A 20,469-nucleotide genomic window follows, 5' to 3' on the forward strand; every position below is an offset into this window, starting at 1 on the left:
TCCCCCCTCTCTCTCTCTATCCCCCCCTCTCTCTTTCGCCCCGTCTCTCTCCCCCCTCTCTCTATCTCCCCTCCTATCCCCCCTCTCTCTATCTCCCCCCCTATCTCTTTCTCTCCCCCTCTCTCTCTCTCTCCCCCCCCTCTCTCTCTCCCCCCCCTCTCTATCTCCCCCTCTCTCTCTCCCCCTTCTCTTATTTTGCTCTTTCCCCCTCTTATTTTCTTTCTCCCCCTTTATTTTGCTCTCTCTCCCCCTTTCTTGCTCTTTCTCCTCTCTTATCCTATCTTTAGCTCTTTCCCATCTCTTTTGTTCTCTCCCCCTCTTTCTATCTCTCCCCCCTCTCTATCTCTCTCCCCTCTCTCGCGTGCACGACCACGCCCGGCCCCCTTCATGCCCGACCATGCCCCCTTCACGCCTGGCTACGCTCACGCCCGGCCACGCCCACTTCTGCCCGCACTGCAGATCAGGTAGGGACTCTAAGGCCAGGTGTGTTTGTCCTTGTGCTGTCTCTACTGCGCATGACAGCTTCGGACAAACACACTTGGCCTTTTATAGTATAGGATATATACAGTAGAAAATGCACAGATAATGTAAGGTGTTAATACAAAAATCTGTATGCAAATGGAATAAGAACACAATACTCTCCTTAGATCGTGGACTGCTGCCTTCTTGCAGTCTCTCCCAAGGGACTGTGGTAAATAACGTAGTAGAATATAGATGGCGCAGGTCCTATAGGGTTCTTGTCTGACTTAGCAGATCTTCCATATAATCTGTATATTCAGCCCATCTGAGAAATGAACCCCTCAGTTTTCAAAGCACATCCAAACTGGGGATAAAAGGAGGAATACTCTGTTGGTAAAGTAGTATTACTATATATAGTATTTATAAATCACAAGAAGCAAGCATACTTTTTTGTTTTCATTATCACTAATTTTCAGTTCTTTACTCTCTGTTCTATCTCACACATTTCTTGTTACACTTGTACTGTACACGCTTACACCTATATAACTTATTTTTTAAGGTTTAATACTGGATCAGGAACTGGAATCATCACCAGTAAAGTCCCCATTGAACCTGGCAAGTGGCATCAGTTAGTTGTGACACGTAACCGGCGCAGCGGCATGTTATCAGTCGATGGAGAAACCCATGTGAATGGCGAGAGTCCATCCGGTACTGATGGTCTGAACCTGGATACAGACCTTTTCATAGGAGGAGCGCCAGAAGACCAGATCTCTGTGTAAGTATCAGCAGAGACAAAAGGAGCTACTTTGTATAAATAACTATTTTGAATAATATACATAATTATGTATGGCACTTATACTTCTTTGTCATATTCTTTAAAGGGATTGTCTACTCCAATTCATGAGAACATTTTATTAAAGGGACATAATACTCATATGCTAAATCACTTGAAACTGATGCAGTATAACTGTAAAAAGCTGACAGGAAAATATCACCTGAGCATCTCTATGTAAAAAAGGAAGATATTTTAACTCACAATTTCCTCAGCTCAGCAGAGTAAGTTCTGTGTAAAAAGTTATACTTCACCTGCTCCCAGCTGCAGGTAAAAATAAAAAAATAAATGAAGAAATGAACAGCAGCCAATCAGCATCAGCAGTGCTGAGGTCATGAACTCTTACTGTGATCTCATGAGATTTGACTTAACTCTCATGAGATTTCATAGTAAGCTTCCTTTACCTTATTGGTGAAATAATATGAGAGTTCACAAGGCTCATCCCCTAAGCTGTACTAGGACAGACACACTAAAATGCTGCTTAGAAATCCTTTACAATGGGAGGTGGCTACTGAGGAACTTTTGAGGTAAAATATCTTTCTTTTTTACATAGAGATGTTCAGGAGATATTTTCTAGTCAGCTTTTTACAGCTATGCTGCATCACTTTCAAGTGTTTTAACATTTGGGTATTATGGCCCTTTAATAAACAAATCTTGTTGTAGCTATGTCTTTATTGTTGTATTAGAATGTCTGTTTAAAGGGACAGTCTACTCCAGAATTGTTGTGGTTTAAAAAGATAGATAATCCCTTTTTTACCCATTCCCTAGTTTTGCAAAACCAACACTGTTATATTAATACACTTTTTACCTCCTGTGATTACCTTGTATCTAAGCCTCAGTAAACTTCACCCTTCAGTTCTTTTGACAGACTTGCATTTTAGCTAATCAGTGCTGACTCATAAACAACTCCACAGCAGTGATCACAATGTTATCTATGAACTGAATTTGAAACAGAATTGAATAATATTTAAATATCTATCAGCATCAACCTTGTTTATAGTTGGCTACAAAACCTTTATTACAAAAACTTTATTATCCCAGCCACTAATGAAGTAGCATTTCAGTGCTTCATATGTTATTCATAATTTATCCAAGCATAATTGCTTTTTAGCCTCTGTATGTATTCTAAGTGCTTTGGTGAGGATACAAATTCTTATACTCTATAAAACTGAAATATACACACAGATATAGTGGGTGACATTTTTCTAGTATGTACAGTATATATATAAAAAGCAGCAGGTAAACACGTTACAAAGTATTTGCATGAAAAATGATTAAAGGGATATATTGTTTAAAAGATAGATAATCCCTTTATTACCCATTACCCCCCTTTATTACCCATTACCCATTTTTGCATAACCAACACAGGGATATTAATATACTTTTTACCTCAGTGATTACCTTGTATCTAAGCCTCTGCAGACTGCCCCTTTAATTCAGATGTTGTGACAGACTTGCATTTTAGCCAATCAGTGCTTGACACCCCACAGGAGTAAGCACAATGTTATCTATATGACACACACGAACTAGCACTGTCTAGCTGTTAAAACCAGTCAAAATGCACTGAGATAAAAGGCTGCCTTCAAGATCTTAGAAATTAGCATATGAGCCTACCTAGGTTTAGCTTTCAACAAAGAATACCAAGAGAACAAAGCACAATTTGATGATTAAAGTAAATTGGGAAGTTTAATTTAGACTAGACTGTCTCTTTAATAAAAAATTAAATTCCAAACTATTAGCCTTTGTGTATAGAGAGACACAGATAAGATAGGGGGTTTTGCTTTTCCTGCTGGGTCAGCCAATTTGAATTGGGATATTCTTGAGAGCAATGAGTTGTGATTTCAATTAACAAAACCATTCCTTTTTAATATAAAAATAAACCTGAAGGCTCATTCTATATTCAATTAAAATTAATTTAATAGCCTGCATCTGGTATAACAAATCATTGAAAGCACATTAAGGGAAAGATATTTTTTGCAGTATAGTGCCATTTTAAAGGGATATGAAACCCAAAATCTTTATTTCATGATACAGATAGGGCATGCAATTTTACACAACTTTCCAGTTCACTTCCGTTATCTAATTTGCTTTGTTCTCTTGGTATCCTTTGTTCAAAAGCAAATCTAGGTTGGAGCAGGAGCAATAATGCACTACTAGGAGCTAGCTGCTGATTGGTGGCTGCACATACAGTATATGCCTTTTCTCATTGGCTTACCTGATGTGCTCAGCTAGCTCTCAGTAGTGCATTGCTGCTCCTTCAACAAAGGATACCAAGAAAATGGAACAAATTAGAGTACATTGGAAAGTTGTTTAAAATTGGTATGCTCTATCTGAATCATGAATGAAAAAATCTGGGTTTCATGTCCCTTTAAAGGGACACTGAACCCAAATTTTTTCCTTCGTGACTCAGAAAGAGCATGCAATTTTAAGCAACTTTCTAATTGACTCCTGTTATCAAATTTTCTTCATTCTCTTTGTATGTTTATTTGAAAAGCAAGAATGTAAGCTTATATGCCGGCCCATTTTTGGTAAACAACCTGGGTTGTCCTTGCTGATTGGACAGCTCAATAAACAAGTGCTGTCCGCTGACTCCTTAGCTTAGATGCCTTCTTTTTCAAATAAAGATAGCAAGAGAACAAAAAACATTTGATAATAGAAGTAAATTAGAAAGTTGCTTAAAATTGCATGCTCCATCTGAATCATGAAAGAAACAATTTGGGTTCAGTGTCCCTTTAAGTAAAAGTTATTTGATTTTTACGATTTAATTTTTGATGCTAACAGGAATGAGAAATCCTGAACATCCATTTTTATAAATAATGGAGCTCTGTAATGCATTTTGTAGTTTATTGTTTTTATTTTAGATGAAACAAAGAACATTTTGAGTACAATGTTACTTTAAACAACCATTAGCTAGTTGTATTCTTGTCACAGTACAAAACTGACTGCCACATTTTATAGGTCAGCTTTAAAGGGACATAACACCCAAACATTTCCTTTCATGATTCAGATAGAGCATACAATACTTTATCATTTACTTATATTATCAAATTTTCTTAGTTTTCTTGTTATCCTCTGTTGAAAATCAGGAAGGCAAGTTCAGGAGTGTGCACGTGTGGCAGTGGTTTTGCAACAATACATTAGCAAGAGCAGTAGATGGTAGCGCTACTTTTTGTTATGTAGTGCCCCAGACATGTGCACGCTACCTATCTAGATATCTCTTCAACAAAGAATAAAATGAGAACAAAGCTAATTTGATAATAGACGTAAATTGGAAACTTTTTTTAAATTGTATTCTGTATCTGAAAAATAAAATACAAAAAATGTCATGTCCCTTTAATCGTTATACAATGGCATATTTTAGACTTTTACAACATACTTATGCTGCCTAGAAACTTTGACTTATATGAATGGGTATAGGATTAGGTCATGATACATTTTTACTAAGGCCAAAAAAACATTTAAAGGAATGGGTAATAAAGGGATTATCTATCTTTTAAATCAATAACAATTCTATGGTAGACTGTCCCTTTAAATAGACTTCTTTCCTTCAATAGCAAATGATCACATTCCCCCCCCCCTGACAATAGAAGTGCTGCAGACTATAGGTGAACTCTGTATCCTTCACTCTGCTGATCTTGTGATTTAATTCAATTAGAGCTTCTCTGAACACATCGACTGAAGGGCATTGGGTTCGCAGTAGAGAGTTTGATTATGCTTTGCGTGTTACGTAAATTTATCCTGATATCTTTTAGATCAGATGATCCTTCAGAACCATAAAATGCTCTCATGTGTATGGTTTTATTTTACATACAGCCCTATATCTCTTCGTAAGTACATTTGAGATCAAAAGAATCCGCAAGCGTAAGTTGTTTTCTTGTTCTCAGAATCAATTCTATACATTCATTTTATTCCCTGTAAATATGAAGTCTTATTATAGTCATCCTAGACTTTAAGGATTTCAAAATGAACTGTTCACCATATATTTTTGTGTCTCTTTGATATACAAGTATAAAGTTTAGTCTTAGACTCATAATTTGGTTAAAGGGACTGTAAACCTTAAAAATAATGTTATATAATTCTGCACATAGTGCAGAATTATATAACATTATTTAGGTGCTATAGCCATAAAACCCTTTTTTACCTTTTAAAATGTAAAAATGACAGTGCTTTTACAGACCCGCTCTCTGCTGAGCGGGTCTGTAATTTCTCCAACATTGGTGTGTCCGGTCCACGGCGTCATCCTTACTTGTGGGATATTCTCTTCCCCAACAGGAAATGGCAAAGAGTCCCAGCAAAGCTGGCCATATAGTCCCTCCTAGGCTCCGCCCACCCCAGTCATTCTCTTTGCCGTTGCACAGGCAACATCTCCACGGAGATGGTTAAGAGTTTTTTGGTGTTTAAATGTTGTTTTTATTCTTCTATCAAGTGTTTGTTATTTTAAAATAGTGCTGGTATGTACTATTTACTCTGAAACAGAAAAGGATGAAGATTTCTGTTTGTGAGAGGAAGATGATTTTAGCAGACAGTAACTAAAATTGATTGCTGTTTCCACATAGGACTGTTGAGATGAAGTAACTTCAGTTGGGGGAAACAGTTAGCAGACTTTTCTGCTTAAGGTATGACTAGCCATATTTCTAACAAGACCATGTAATGCTGGAAGGCTGTCATTCCCCCTCATGGGGACCGGTAAGCCATTTTCTTAGTCAAACAAACAGAATAAAGGGCTTAATTTGGGTTAAAAAACTGGTAGACATTTTTATGGGCTAAATCGATTGTTTTATTTGGGCATATTATTCAGATTTAGGCTGACAATTTGCATTTATAATCTTGGGGAACGTTTATATAACGGCAGGCACTGTGTTAGACACCTTTTCCAGTCAGGGGGCCTTTCTAGTTATAGACTGAGCCTCATTTTCGCGCCATTACTGCACAGTTGTTTTTTGAGAGCAGGGCATGCAGATGCATGTGTGAGGATCTAAAAATTACTGGAAAAGCTTCTAGAAGGCGTCATTTGGTATCGTATTCCCCTCTGGGCTTGGTTGGGTCTCAGCAAAGACTATAGCTGGGACTGTATAGGGGTTAAATTTAAAAACGGCTCCGGTTCCGTTATTTTAAGGGTTAAAGCTCTGAAATTTGGTGTGCAATACTTTTAATGCTTTAAGACACTGTGGTGAAATTTTGGTAATTCTTGAACAATTCCTTCATACTTTTTCACATATTCAGTAATAAAGTGTTTTCTGTTTAAAATTTAAAGAGACAGTAACGGTTTTGTTTTAAAACGTTTTTTGTGCTTTGTTGACAAGTTTAAGCCTGTTTAACATGTCTGTGCCTTCAGATAAGCTATGTTCTATATGTATGAAAGCCAATGTGTCTCCCCATTTAAATTTATGTGATAATTGTGCCATAGCGTCCAAACAAAGTAAGGACAGTACTGCCACAGATAATGAAATTGCCCAAGATGATTCCTCAGATGAGGGGAGTAAACATGATACTACATCATCTCCTACTGTGTCTACACCAGTTTTGCCCACGCAGGAGGCCCCTAGTACATCTAGTGCGCCAATGCTTATTACCATGCAACAATTAACGGCTGTAATGGATAGCTCCATAGCAAATATTTTATCCAAAATGCCTACTTATCAGAGAAAGCGCGATTGCTCTGTTTTAAACACTGAAGAGCAAGAGGGCGCTGATGATAATTGTTCTGTCATACCCTCACACCAATCTGAAGGGGCCATGAGGGAGGTTTTGTCAGATGGAGAAATCTCAGATTCAGGAAAAATTTCTCATCAAGCTGAACCTGATGTTGTGACATTTAAATTTAAATTAGAACATCTCCGCGCACTGCTTAAGGAGGTGTTATCTACTCTGGATGATTGTGACAACTTGGTCATTCCAGAGAAATTATGCAAGATGGACAAGTTCCTAGAGGTTCCGGTGCACCCCGACACTTTTCCTATACCCAAGCGGGTGGCGGACATAGTAAATAAGGAGTGGGAAAAGCCCGGCATACCTTTTGTTCCCCCCCCCTATATTTAAGAAATTATTTCCTATGGTCGACCCCAGAAAGGACTTATGGCAGACAGTCCCTAAGGTCGAGGGGGCAGTTTCTACTCTAAACAAACGCACTACTATTCCTATCGAAGATAGTTGTGCTTTCAAAGATCCTATGGATAAAAAATTGGAAGGTTTGCTTAAAAAGATTTTTGTACAGCAAGGTTACCTTCTACAACCAATTTTATGCATTGTTCCTGTCACTACAGCAGCGTGGTTCGGGTTCGAGGAACTAGAAAAGTCGCTCAGTAGAGAGACTCCATATGAGGAGGTTATGGACAGAGTTCACGCACTTAAATTGGCTAACTCTTTTATTTTAGATGCCGTTTTGCAATTAGCTAGATTAGCGGCGAAAAATTCAGGGTTTGCTATCGTGGCGCGCAGAGCGATTTGGCTAAAGTCTTGGTCAGCGGATGTGTCATCCAAGACAAGATTGCTTAACATCCCTTTCAAAGGTAAAACTTTTTTTGGACCAGAATTGAAAGAGATTATTTCAGACATCACTGGGGGAAAGGGCCACGCCCTTCCACAGGATAGGTCTTTTAAGGCTAAAAATAAGTCTAATTTTCGTCCCTTTCGCAGGAACGGACCGGCCTCTAATTCTGCATCCTCTAAGCAAGAGGGTAATGCCTCACAACCCAAACCAGCCTGGAAACCGATGCAAGGCTGGAACAAGGGTAAGCAGGCCAAGAAGCCCGCCACTGCTAACAAAACAGCATGAAGGAGTAGCCCCCGATCCGGGACCGGATCTAGTGGGGGGCAGACTCTCTCTCTTTGCTCAGGCTTGGGCAAGAGATGTTCAGGATCCTTGGGCGCTAGAAATAGTTTCTCAAGGTTATCTCCTGGAATTCAAGGAACTACCCCCAAGGGGAAGGTTCCACATGTCTCACTTATCCTCAAACCAAATAAAGAGACAGGCATTCTTACATTGTGTAGAAGACCTGTTAAAGATGGGAGTGATACACCCAGTTCCGATAAAGGAACAAGGAATGGGATTTTATTCCAATCTGTTCGTAGTTCCCAAAAAAGAGGGAACTTTCAGACCAATTTTGGATTTGAAGATCCTAAACAAATTTCTCAGGGTACCATCGTTCAAGATGGAAACCATTCGAACGATTCTACCCACTATCCAGGAAAGTCAATTTATGACTACCGTGGATCTAAAGGATGCGTACCTACATATTCCTATCCACAAAGAACATCATCAGTTCCTAAGGTTCGCTTTTCTGGACAAGCATTACCAGTTTGTGGCCCTCCCATTCGGGTTAGCCACTGCTCCAAGGATTTTCACAAAGGTGCTAGGGTCCCTTCTAGCGGTTCTAAGACCGAGGGGCATTGCAGTAGTACCTTACTTGGACGACATTCTAATACAAGCGTCGTCCCTGTCAAAAGCAAAGGCTCATACGGACATCGTTCTAGCCTTTCTCAGATCTCACGGATGGAAGGTGAACATAGAAAAAAGTTCTCTGTCTCCGTCGACAAGAGTTCCCTTCTTGGGAACGATAATAGATTCCTTAGAAATGAGGATTTTTGTGACAGAGATCAGAAAATCAAAACTTCTAAGCTCTTGTCAAGTGCTTCATTCTGTTCCTCGTCCTTCCATAGCGCAGTGCATGGAAGTAGTAGGATTGATGGTTGCAACAATGGACATAGTTCCTTTTGCACGAATTCATCTAAGACCATTACAACTGTGCATGCTCAAACAGTGGAATGGGGATTATACAGACTTGTCTCCAATGATTCAAGTAGATCAAAAGACCAGAGATTCACTCCGTTGGTGGCTGACCCTGGACCATCTGTCCCAGGGAATGAGCTTCCGCAGACCAGAGTGGGTCATTGTCACGACCGACGCCAGTCTAGTGGGCTGGGGCGCGGTCTGGGAATCCCTGAAAGCTCAGGGTCTATGGTCTCGGGAAGAGTCTCTTCTCCCGATAAACATTCTGGAACTGAGAGCGATATTCAATGCTCTCAGAGCTTGGCCTCAACTAGCAAAGGCCAAATTCATAAGGTTCCAATCAGACAACATGACGACCGTTGCATATATCAATCATCAGGGGGGAACGAGGAGTTCCCTGGCGATGAAAGAAGTGACCAAAATAATTCAATGGGCGGAGGATCACTCCTGCCACTTGTCTGCGATCCACATCCCAGGAGTGGAAAACTGGGAGGCGGATTTTCTGAGTCGTCAGACATTCCATCCGGGGGAGTGGGAACTCCATCCGGAGATCTTTGCCCAAATAACTCAATTATGGGGCATTCCAGACATGGATCTGATGGCGTCTCATCAGAACTTCAAGGTTCCTTGCTACCGGTCCAGATCCAGGGATCCCAAGGCGACTCTAGTAGATGCACTAGTAGCGCCTTGGACCTTCAACCTAGCTTATGTATTTCCACCGTTTCCTCTCATTCCCAGGCTGGTAGCCAGGATCAATCGGGAGAGGGCCTCTGTGATCTTGATAGCTCCTGCGTGGCCACGCAGGACTTGGTATGCAGACCTGGTGAATATGTCATCGGCTCCACCATGGAAGCTACCTTTGAGACAGGACCTTCTTGTTCAGGGTCCATTCGAACATCCAAATCTGGTCTCCCTCCAGCTGACGGCTTGGAGATTGAACGCTTGATTCTATCGAAGCGTGGGTTTTCAGATTCTGTAATAGATACTCTGGTTCAGGCCAGAAAACCTGTAACTAGAAAAATTTACCATAAAATATGGAAAAAATATATCTGTTGGTGTGAATCTAAAGGATTCCCATGGAATAAGATAAAAATTCCTAAGATTCTCTCCTTTCTACAAGAAGGTTTGGAGAAAGGATTATCTGCAAGTTCTCTAAAGGGACAGATCTCTGCTTTATCTGTCTTACTACACAAAAGACTGGCAGCTGTGCCAGATGTTCAAGCATTTGTTCAGGCTCTGGTTAGGATCAAGCCTGTTTACAGACCTTTGACTCCTCCCTGGAGTCTAAATCTAGTTCTTTCAGTTCTTCAAGGGGTTCCGTTTGAACCTTTACATTCCATTGATATTAAGTTACTATCTTGGAAAGTTTTGTTTTTGGTTGCAATTTCTTCTGCTAGAAGAGTTTCAGAGTTATCTGCTCTGCAGTGTTCTCCGCCCTATCTGGTGTTCCATGCAGATAAGGTGGTTTTGCGTACTAAGCCTGGTTTTCTTCCTAAAGTTGTTTCTAACAAAAATATTAACCAGGAGATAGTTGTACCTTCTTTGTGTCCGAATCCAGTTTCAAAGAAGGAACGTTTGTTACACAATTTGGACGTAGTCCGTGCTCTAAAATTCTATTTAGAGGCTACTAAAGATTTCAGACAAACATCTTCCTTATTTGTTGTTTATTCTGGTAAAAGGAGAGGTCAAAAAGCGACTTCTACCTCTCTTTCCTTTTGGCTTAAAAGCATCATCCGATTGGCTTATGAGACTGCTGGACGGCAGCCTCCTGAAAGAATCACAGCTCACTCCACTAGGGCTGTGGCTTCCACATGGGCCTTCAAGAACGAGGCTTCTGTTGACCAGATATGTAAGGCAGCGACTTGGTCTTCACTGCACACTTTTGCCAAATTTTACAAATTTGATACTTTTGCTTCTTCGGAGGCTATTTTTGGGAGAAAGGTTTTGCAAGCTGTGGTGCCTTCCGTTTAGGTAACCTGATTTGCTCCCTCCCTTCATCCGTGTCCTAAAGCTTTGGTATTGGTTCCCACAAGTAAGGATGACGCCGTGGACCGGACACACCAATGTTGGAGAAAACAGAATTTATGCTTACCTGATAAATTACTTTCTCCAACGGTGTGTCCGGTCCACGGCCCGCCCTGGTTTTTTAATCAGGTCTGATGAATTATTTTCTCTAACTACAGTCACCACGGTACCATATGGTTTCTCCTATATATATTTCCTCCTGTCCGTCGGTCGAATGACTGGGGTGGGCGGAGCCTAGGAGGGACTATATGGCCAGCTTTGCTGGGACTCTTTGCCATTTCCTGTTGGGGAAGAGAATATCCCACAAGTAAGGATGACGCCGTGGACCGGACACACCGTTGGAGAAAGTAATTTATCAGGTAAGCATAAATTCTGTTATTCAGTCAGCTCATCGGGCCAGCTGTATAGTCACAGCCCGTCCCGACCGCGCCATAGCACTAAGTGCAGCTCGCTCCTGTGACAGGAGCGAGCTGCACTTAGTCTTATGGCGCGATCGGGCCGGGCTGTGACTATACAGCTGGCCCGATGCGCTGACTGAATATTACAGACCCGCTCAGCAGAGAGCAGAGAGCGGGTCTGTAAAAGCACTGTCATTTTTACATTTTAAAAGGTAAAAAAGGGTTTTATGGCTATAGCACCTAAATAATGTTATATAATTCTGCACTATGTGCAGAATTATATAACATTATTTTTAAGGTTTACTGTCCCTTTAATAGTCTAGATTTCTGGATTTCTGTACCTCCCCAACCTTATTTATAACAGAAAAATAGCTTACTGTAAATGTGTTTTTGTTAATACTTAAAGGACCAGTCAACATTGTAGATTTGCAAAATTAACAAATGCATGATAAGAAGACAATGCAATAGTACTTAGTCTGAATTTCAGATTAGTGGTAGATTTTTGTTAAATAAATTGCAAAGTTATGTCTATTTCCACTCCCCCTGTATCATGTGACAGCCATCAGCCAATCACAAGTGCATATACGTATATGCTGTGAACTCTTGCACATGCTCAGTAGGAGTTGGTGACTCAAAAAGTGTAAATATAAAAAGACTGTGCACATTTTGTTAATGGAAGTAAATTGCAAAGTTATTTAAAATTGCATGCTCTATCTGAATCATGAAGTTTAATTTTGACGTGAGTGTCCCTTTAAAGGGACACTGAACCCAACTTTTTTCTTTTGTGATTCAGATAGAGCATGCAATTTTAAGCAACTTTCTAATTTACTCCTATTATCAAATTTTTTTCATTCTCTTGTTAAGTTTATTTGAAAACCAAGAATGTAAGTTTAGATGCCGGCCAATTTTTGGTGAACAACCTAAGTTGTCCTTGCTGATTGGACAGCACCAAAAAACAAGTGCTGTCCATGGTTCTAAACTCCTTAGCTTAGATGCCTTCTTTTTCAAATAAAGATAGCAAGAGAACAAAGAAAAATTGATAATAGGAGTAAATTAGAAAGTTGCTTAAAATTTCAGGCTCTATCTGAAACATGAAAGAAAATATTTGGGTTCAGTGTCCCTTAAAAGTGAAAATAAATCCTATTGTTTTACAAACGCTAGAATTGACTTTTGAAACAAATAAAGGGGACTTTCATTCATGAAGTATAAGATACTTCATGTAGAAAGCCCCTTTATTTGTTTTAACCGATCACCGTTTTTAGCTGCAACAGCAGCCCACGGCTAAAAATTATTTTTGCTAAGAGGTGACATTTTCACCTCTTAGCCAATAGCCATGCGGTAAATCCGGCTTTGGTGCCCATGGAAGCCGGATTTACCGCACGGCTATTGGCTACGAGGTGAAAACGTCACCTCTTAGCAAAAATTTTTTTTAGCTGTGTGCTGCTGTAGCAGCTAAGAACGGTGATCAGTTAAAACAAATAAAGCAGCTTTTTACATGAAGTATCTTATACTTCATGAATGAAAGTCCCCTTTATTTGTTTCAAAAGTCAATCCTAGCGTTTGTAAAACGTTAGCATTTACTTTCACTTTAAAGGACCAGTAAATACTGAATAATCAACAGATACATGATAAAAAGACAATGCAATAGCACTTAGTCTGAACTTCAAATAAGTAGTAGATTTTTTTTCTGATAAATTTCAAAATGATATCTATTTACACTCCCACTGCATCATGTGACAGCCATCAGCCAATCACAAATGCATATACGTATAGTCTGTGAATTCTTGCACATGCTCAGTAGGAGCTGGTGACTCCAAAAGTGTAAATATAGCAAGACATATTGGTTCTAACAACACAGCACTAATTGGCTTAAATGCAAGCCAATAGCTAATAAATGAAAAGTCATGTGATCAGGGGGCTGTCAGAAGATGCTTAGATACAAGGTAATCACAGAAGTGTGCAAAACTGTGGAATGGGTAATAAAGGGATTATCTATCTTTTTAAACAATAAAACATTTTGAGTGGACTGTCCCTTTAAAGTTGCACCTTCAAGGTTTTGGATTTTGCACAGCATTTAAACCACAAAGTTAACAAGAGGAAAATGATAAAAATGAATAAACATAATAATACATTTTATAGCATATGCAATTTTGGGTTTACTGTTGCTGTAATCCGTAAATAAAATCTAACAAACCCATATCACAGATCTTTAAGATTCTGAAATCTCCTATAGAAGAACACGCCATAATTCCTCTCCTATAGAAGAACACGCCATAATTCCTCTCCTATAGAAGAACACGCCATAATTCCTCTCCTATAGAAGAACACGCCATAATTCCTCTCCTATTATAGAACACGCCATAATTCCTCTCCTATAGAAGAACACGCCATAATTCCTCTCCTATAGAAGAACATGCCATAATTCCTCTCCTATAGAAGAACACGCCATAATTCCTCTCCTATAGAAGAACACGCCATAATTCCTCTCCTATAGAAGAACACGCCATAATTCCTTTCACTAGGACATCTCCTTGCTCTGTTGAAGCAAACATGGAAGTGGCCTGCAAGTGTCACATTATTCCGCTCATGATGCCCTCAGTGTGATAGCAGCAACAGAGCCTATTAATGCTTTGGGTTTAAGAAATGATATGATGCCTGTGACAGAAATTTTTATTTGCACTTTGATTCTTAACCTTGTTGCTGACTGATAGAAAAATGCCTTGGGGCCACACAGTGATTACCAGCGATATCAATTATAGTTCTACAGCCTGAAGGAAAGCGTTGGTACAAGATTACAGATGATGCACCCTGCTGTATAATAGAAACTATTCCCAGTATTGTTTTGCAGTTTTCCGTATATTTTTCTGTCTACAAAATCACCAGATTTCATAAGACATTAAGATGTATTGGAGACATATTTATATAAAAATAATTTGAAAAAAAAATATTTTTTTTAAGAACATTTGTTATTGAGCACCATCTTACAAAACAATTTCATACAAAATTAAAGGGATACTTAACCCAAATTTTTTATTTCATGAATCAGATAGAGCATACGATTTTAGGCAACTTTCTAAATGATCAATTTTCTTCGTTCTCTAGGTATCTTTTTTTGAAAAAGCAGGAATGTAAGCATAGGAGCTGACCCATCTTTGGTTCAGCACCTGGGTAGCACTTGCTGATTGGTTGCTAAATGTAGCCACCAATCAGCAAGCCCTACCCAGGTGCTGAATCAAAGATGGGCTGGCTCCTAAGCTTACATTCCTGCTTTTCCAAATAAAGATGTTTAGAGAACGAAGAAAAAATCATTGGAGTAAATTAGAAAGTTGCTTAAAATTTCATGTTCTATCTGAATCATGCAATTAAAAAAATTGGTTTCAGTGTCCCTTTGTTAGAAATATTTTGTATTCTTTTGGAATCCAGGCCTATACTACTTAAAGACACTTAGGGACACATATGAATGAGCTCCAGTGTTGATTGAGCAATTGCTCTGTAGTATGGAGCTGGTTCAGTTATTTGAATTCTTCATGGTGCAGTTCACTTTCTTATGATATTGGAAATGCCGCAGTGTTTAGAAGTATATTGCATGTAAAGGGTGCAGAATAGACAATGAGACTACATTGCAAAGTAGTTTTTTTTTTTTTGTTAATTACACATTAATTAAAATTTTATGGATGACTCCATTTTTAATTTATTGTCTATTTAAAGGGACAGTCTACACCAAAATTGTTATTGTTTAAAAAGATAGATAACGCCTTTATTACCCATTCCCCAGCTTTGCACAACCAACATTGTTATATTAATATACAATATTAGCAATTCATTAAGGTCGCTGAGCTGTCGTTCCCTAACCAGTGTGTCCATCCTAACCTTGTCCAGGGTCTCTGAAAGAACCTCCGTATCCGTTGGTCTCAAGGGCTGCATCCGTCTGCTGGATGTGAACAATCAAGTATACAATCTGCAGGAGGAGGGCGAAGATGTCTTGTATGGAAGTGGAGTAGGAGAATGTGGGAACAACCCCTGTCAGCCTAACCCTTGTCACAATGGTGCCATCTGCCTGGTAAAGGAAGCAGAGATGTTCCACTGCCAGTGTTTGCACGGATATACAGGTATGTGAATATTACATCACTGAGCTTGGTTAAAGGGACATTAAACCCAAAAAAATTCTTTCAAGATTCCGATACAGCATACAGTTTTTAATAACTTTCTAATTTACTTTCTGTTATCAATTTTGCTTCATTCTCTTGGTATAATTTATTGAATGAGCAGCATTGCACTATTGGGAGCTAGCTGAATACATCTGTAAGCCAATGAGAGGCATACATGTGCAGCCACCAATCAGCAGCCAGTTCCCAGCTCCTGAGCCTACCTAGGTATTCTTTTCAACAAAGGATGCTAAGAGAACTAAATAAATTAGATAATTGAAGTAAATTTGAAAGTTGTTTAAAATGATATGCTCTATCTGAATTTTGAAAAAAAAATTTGGATTTCACGTCCCTTTAAAGATGATATCCCTTTAAACAGCATTGAATATAATGACTTTTCTTCAATACCAGATCATTAAAGAATCTTGGAAAAAAATATCTATAGGAAATCTGTATTTTCTGCTTTACATTTAAAGGGACATTAAAATTATTATTATATTGTTTTTACATATTTATAGAATATATTCTAGCAATAAGGTACCGCATTGTAAAAGATCTGCTTGCAAAATATGTTTTAAAAGCATTTAAATTCACAGTTTGCAATGATTAAAAAGCACTGCATAAATTATTGCAAGGTGAGAATTTTAGATCCCATAGGAAAAGCAGGGACAATAAATATTAAGGTACATTATTTTTTTTGTCCTCTAATATCACAACCTGTAGTGTTAGTATTACATTCAGTAACAGTAAAAAAAACTGTATTAGTAGATATTAGCAATTTGCCATTTTATAAAAAATAAAATACCATTTTGTATGACTTTTCTGTATCTTGAACTGGAATGAATGATCTAATTGTGCAATAATATTTGAGATATTATGTAAAAACCACACATAATTATTACATTGAGCAGTGACTTATTCACATTGACAACGTGATTAAACAGCAAATGAATACAAAATATAAAATGTTTACATCAGGAGACAATTGTATGTAGCCCTGAAAAAAACATTATCTATTTTTGCATTTTTTAGTTTCTTGCAAAATCTTGTTAGAAAAAAACAGGATTTGAGTCCTATAACAAAAAGCAAACAATACGCAGTTTTCTTAATCTAGCTACAGCTGCAAGGTAATTACTGTTACTATGGTAACCACCTAACAACCATAGAGACTTTAGTCACTCTATTTAAATAGGAGGTTATTTTTTCTTTAAAAACGCAGGTCTCATGACAGATAAGGCCACGTCTCCCCCTCAAACAAAAGGTTTCATTTCTTCTACATGATAATTGTTGTGTTATGTGGCAGGTGTTCTATAGGTCTTGCTTTCCATAGAGCTGGCAGTGCTTACACTATACGGCATTGGAGACAACCTCCTAATATAACCTCTGTTTATCACATGACCATTGTTGTCTCTATTTTCATTTTGATGTTATCATAGTAACTCCTTGAGAGATGGTTGGCATTAAAGGGACAGTCTAGTCAAAATTAAACTTTCATGATTCAGATAGGGCATGCAATTTTAAACAACTTTCCAATTCACTTTTATCATCAAATTTGCTTTGTTCTGTTGGTATTCTTAGTTGAAAGCTAAACCTAGGTAGGCTCATATATGCTAATTTCTAAGCCCATGAAGGCCACCTCTTATCTCCAATGCATTTGACAGTTTTTCACAGCTAGAGGGTGTTGGATCATGTGTGCCATATAGATAACATTGTGCTAGTTTGTCAAAAGAACTGCAATAAAGTGGCAATCTGCAGAGGCTTAGATACAAGGTAATTACAGAGGTAAAAAGTATATTAATATAACTGTGTTAGTTATGCAAAACTGGGGAATGGGTAATAAAGGGATTATCTATTGTTTTAAACAATAAAAATTCTGGAGTAGACTGTCCCTTTAAAGGGATAATAAACACCAAAAAATATTATTGTTTAAAAAGATAGATAATCCCTTTATTTCCCATTCCCCAGTTTTGCATAACCAACACAGTTATATTAATATACTTTTTACCTCAGTGATTACCTTGTATTTAAGCCTCTGCAGACTGCCTCCTTATCTCAGATCTTTTGACAGACTTGCATTTCAGGCAATTAGTGCTGACTCTTAAATAACTTCACATGCGTGAGCCCTGTAGCTGTGAAAAACTATCAAATGCATTCAGATGAGAGGCGGCCTTCAAGGGCTTAGAAATTAGCATATAAGACTACCTAGGTTTAACTTTCAATTAAGAATAACAAGAGAACAACGCAAATGGGATGATAAAGTCAATTGGAAAGTTGTTTAAAATTAAATGTCCTATCTGAATCCTGAAAGGTTAATTTGGACTTTACTATCCCTTTAACAGTGATCTACCATTGCTGATAGGAACACAAGAACCCCCCCCCACCACCACCATTTTTTTCAATAATTGTGAGTAAAAACTTTTTAGAGCCTACTATCCCTTTTTAATACCACTATAGTAAAGTGGAAGGTTTTCTCTGTTTGTTTGACTATCCTTTAGAGTGGAACAGGAATCCATGTGTTGAAGTATGAGTTTAGGTACCTGTTTGACACTTTTTATTGTTATATTGAAGAAACGACTCTCAGGCTTTTCTGATGGCTGTAACTAGCATTTCTCATAAGTCATTAATTGTTCATATGTTAATATTTCAGGTCCAACATGTGCAGATGAACGGAACCCATGTGACCCTAATCCTTGCCATGTCTCTGCTACCTGCCTGGTGCTTCCTGAAGGTGGAGCCAAGTGCGAGTGCCCAATGGGCAGAGGGGGAGAATTTTGTGAAAAGGGTAAGACCAATTTCATAATCATTTATAATCTGAACGGCTTTATATATTTATATGCACACATACTTGAACAGAGGAGGAACACATTGAAGCAGTGATATATGGTTACACAGTTAACCACAGATGTGGGGCATAAAAGTATAAAAAAAGAAAATGCTCTGTTTTATTGCATTTTATTAATGCATGATTGCTTGCATATAATGATGTGCTTAACCCCTGCTAAGAGAAGATAAACACATAATTAAACTTTGTTTCAGAGCAGCATTGCACTACTGGGACCTTTCTGAACACACCTGGTAAGCCAATGACAAAAAGACATATGCTTGTATCTACCAATCACTAGCTAGCTCCCCGTAGTGCATTGCTGCTTCTGGGTCTGCTTATGTATGCTTTACAACAAAGGATACAGTGAGTACAAAGTCAAGTTGATAATAAAAGTAAATTGATCATTTTCTAGAAATTGCATACTCTATCTGAACCAAGAAAGTTTAATTTTGTACCTTTAACTGATTGTCACGCCATTTCTAGAGTTAATAGTTTTTCTCAAATTTGTTTTGCAATTCAGTTGTAAACTATTGGGAAAAAACACTTTGATACAGTATATCTATATATATATAATTATTTAGTTCTTCATGTATAATGCATCACATTAAATGAATTATACCACTAGGTATTAGAAATATATGTTTTACACTGTTCCTATTTCTTCACCTCTCAGTTATGGACCAGGATCTGAATGTTCCATTCTTACCTCAGTTTAATGGATTCTCTTACTTGGAGATGAAAGGGCTCCAGACATTCGCCACTGACCTACAGTAAGTTAAAAAAGAGAATGGGAATATAATTTTGTTATGACAACAAACATTTAGTGAATTTTGGCTTTAATCCCTTTATTACCCATTCCCCAGTTTTGCATAACCAACACAGTTATAATAATACACTTTTTACTTCTGTGATTACCTTGTATCTAAGCCTCTGCAGATATCCCCCTTATTTCAGTTCTTTTGACAGACTTGCATTTTAGCCAATCAGTGCACACTCCTCAGTAAATTTATGTGGATAAACTCAATGTTATCTATATGAAACACATGAACTAACGCCCTCTAGTGGTGAAAAACCATTCAGATTAGAGGCGGCCTTCAAAGTCTAAGAAATTAGCATATGAACCTCCTAGGTTTAGCTTTCAACTAAGAATACCAAGAGAACATAGCAAAATTGGCGATAAAAGTAAATTGGAAAGTTCTTTAAAATTACATGCCCTATATGAATCATGAAAGTTTTTTTTGGACTTGACTGTCCCTTTAAGCAGGTGGGATATTGGAGAGTGTTGTCATTGTGACATTTTAAAAAGACATGAAAATTTTATTCTTTTTTTATTATATTTATATTTTTATTTATATGTTTTATGATGCTTTTAAACCCATGCAAATCTATATGAAAAATGTTAAGTATACCGCAATATTAATGCTGACTGGGACACCACGCTCTGTTGCCTAATTGATAATAAATATTAGAGGTGGGAGTTCAACAGTTTTGTGCAAATCCAGATCTTAGTGTGTTTCACTTGCACAAGACAGTATTCGGCTCCGAAAATAGCCAAATACCAAAAGCAGCCTCTGACTTCTGCATTCGGCAGTGAACGAAACTACCGAATGCACAACTCAAATAGAAATGCTGATTCATTATAAATTTGCAAAGCTGTTTGTTAGTTTTGGGGGTTTTTTCTGGGTGGAGGGATTATTTTATTTGTTTATTTGGTTCCTTGCTGGAAATGAACTAATGCTAGACAAAAAGGCAGCTTTGTTATTTGTTTCTAAAACGAAAAAGGAATCAATGAAGATTAGCAAAGGTCTAATTGTTGAATTAGACAAGCCGCCTTTAAAGGGACAGTAAACTCTGTGATTACCTTATGTAAGATTCTTTTGACAGCCCCCTGATCACATGGCTATTTATTATGTACTGACTTGCATTTTAGCCAATTAGTGCAGTGTCATCCACAACCCATGGGAATGAGCACAATGTTATTAGTATGGCTCACATGAACTAGCAGTCTCCTGTTGTGAAAAGCTAATAAAAAAGCATGTGATAAGAGGCTGTCTGTA

At 38.1% G+C, this 20,469-nt stretch overlaps 1 protein-coding gene across 3 annotated transcripts in view; it reads left to right on the plus strand.

Annotated features, from left to right (window-relative positions):
- The window catches only part of AGRN (agrin), a 735,367-nt gene that overhangs the window by 651,703 nt on the left and 63,195 nt on the right, over positions 1-20,469 (plus strand). For all 3 annotated transcript variants that reach the window (XM_053690462.1, XM_053690463.1, XM_053690464.1), the window contains 4 exons: positions 1,019-1,234; positions 15,323-15,552; positions 18,236-18,370; positions 19,086-19,182. In XM_053690462.1, the coding sequence (XP_053546437.1) occupies positions 1,019-1,234; positions 15,323-15,552; positions 18,236-18,370; positions 19,086-19,182 (678 nt within the window). The remainder of the gene's footprint in view (positions 1-1,018; positions 1,235-15,322; positions 15,553-18,235; positions 18,371-19,085; positions 19,183-20,469) is intronic.

Source organism: Bombina bombina, chromosome 8, assembly GCF_027579735.1.
Source record: "Bombina bombina isolate aBomBom1 chromosome 8, aBomBom1.pri, whole genome shotgun sequence".
Taxonomy (NCBI): Eukaryota; Metazoa; Chordata; class Amphibia; order Anura; family Bombinatoridae; genus Bombina; species Bombina bombina.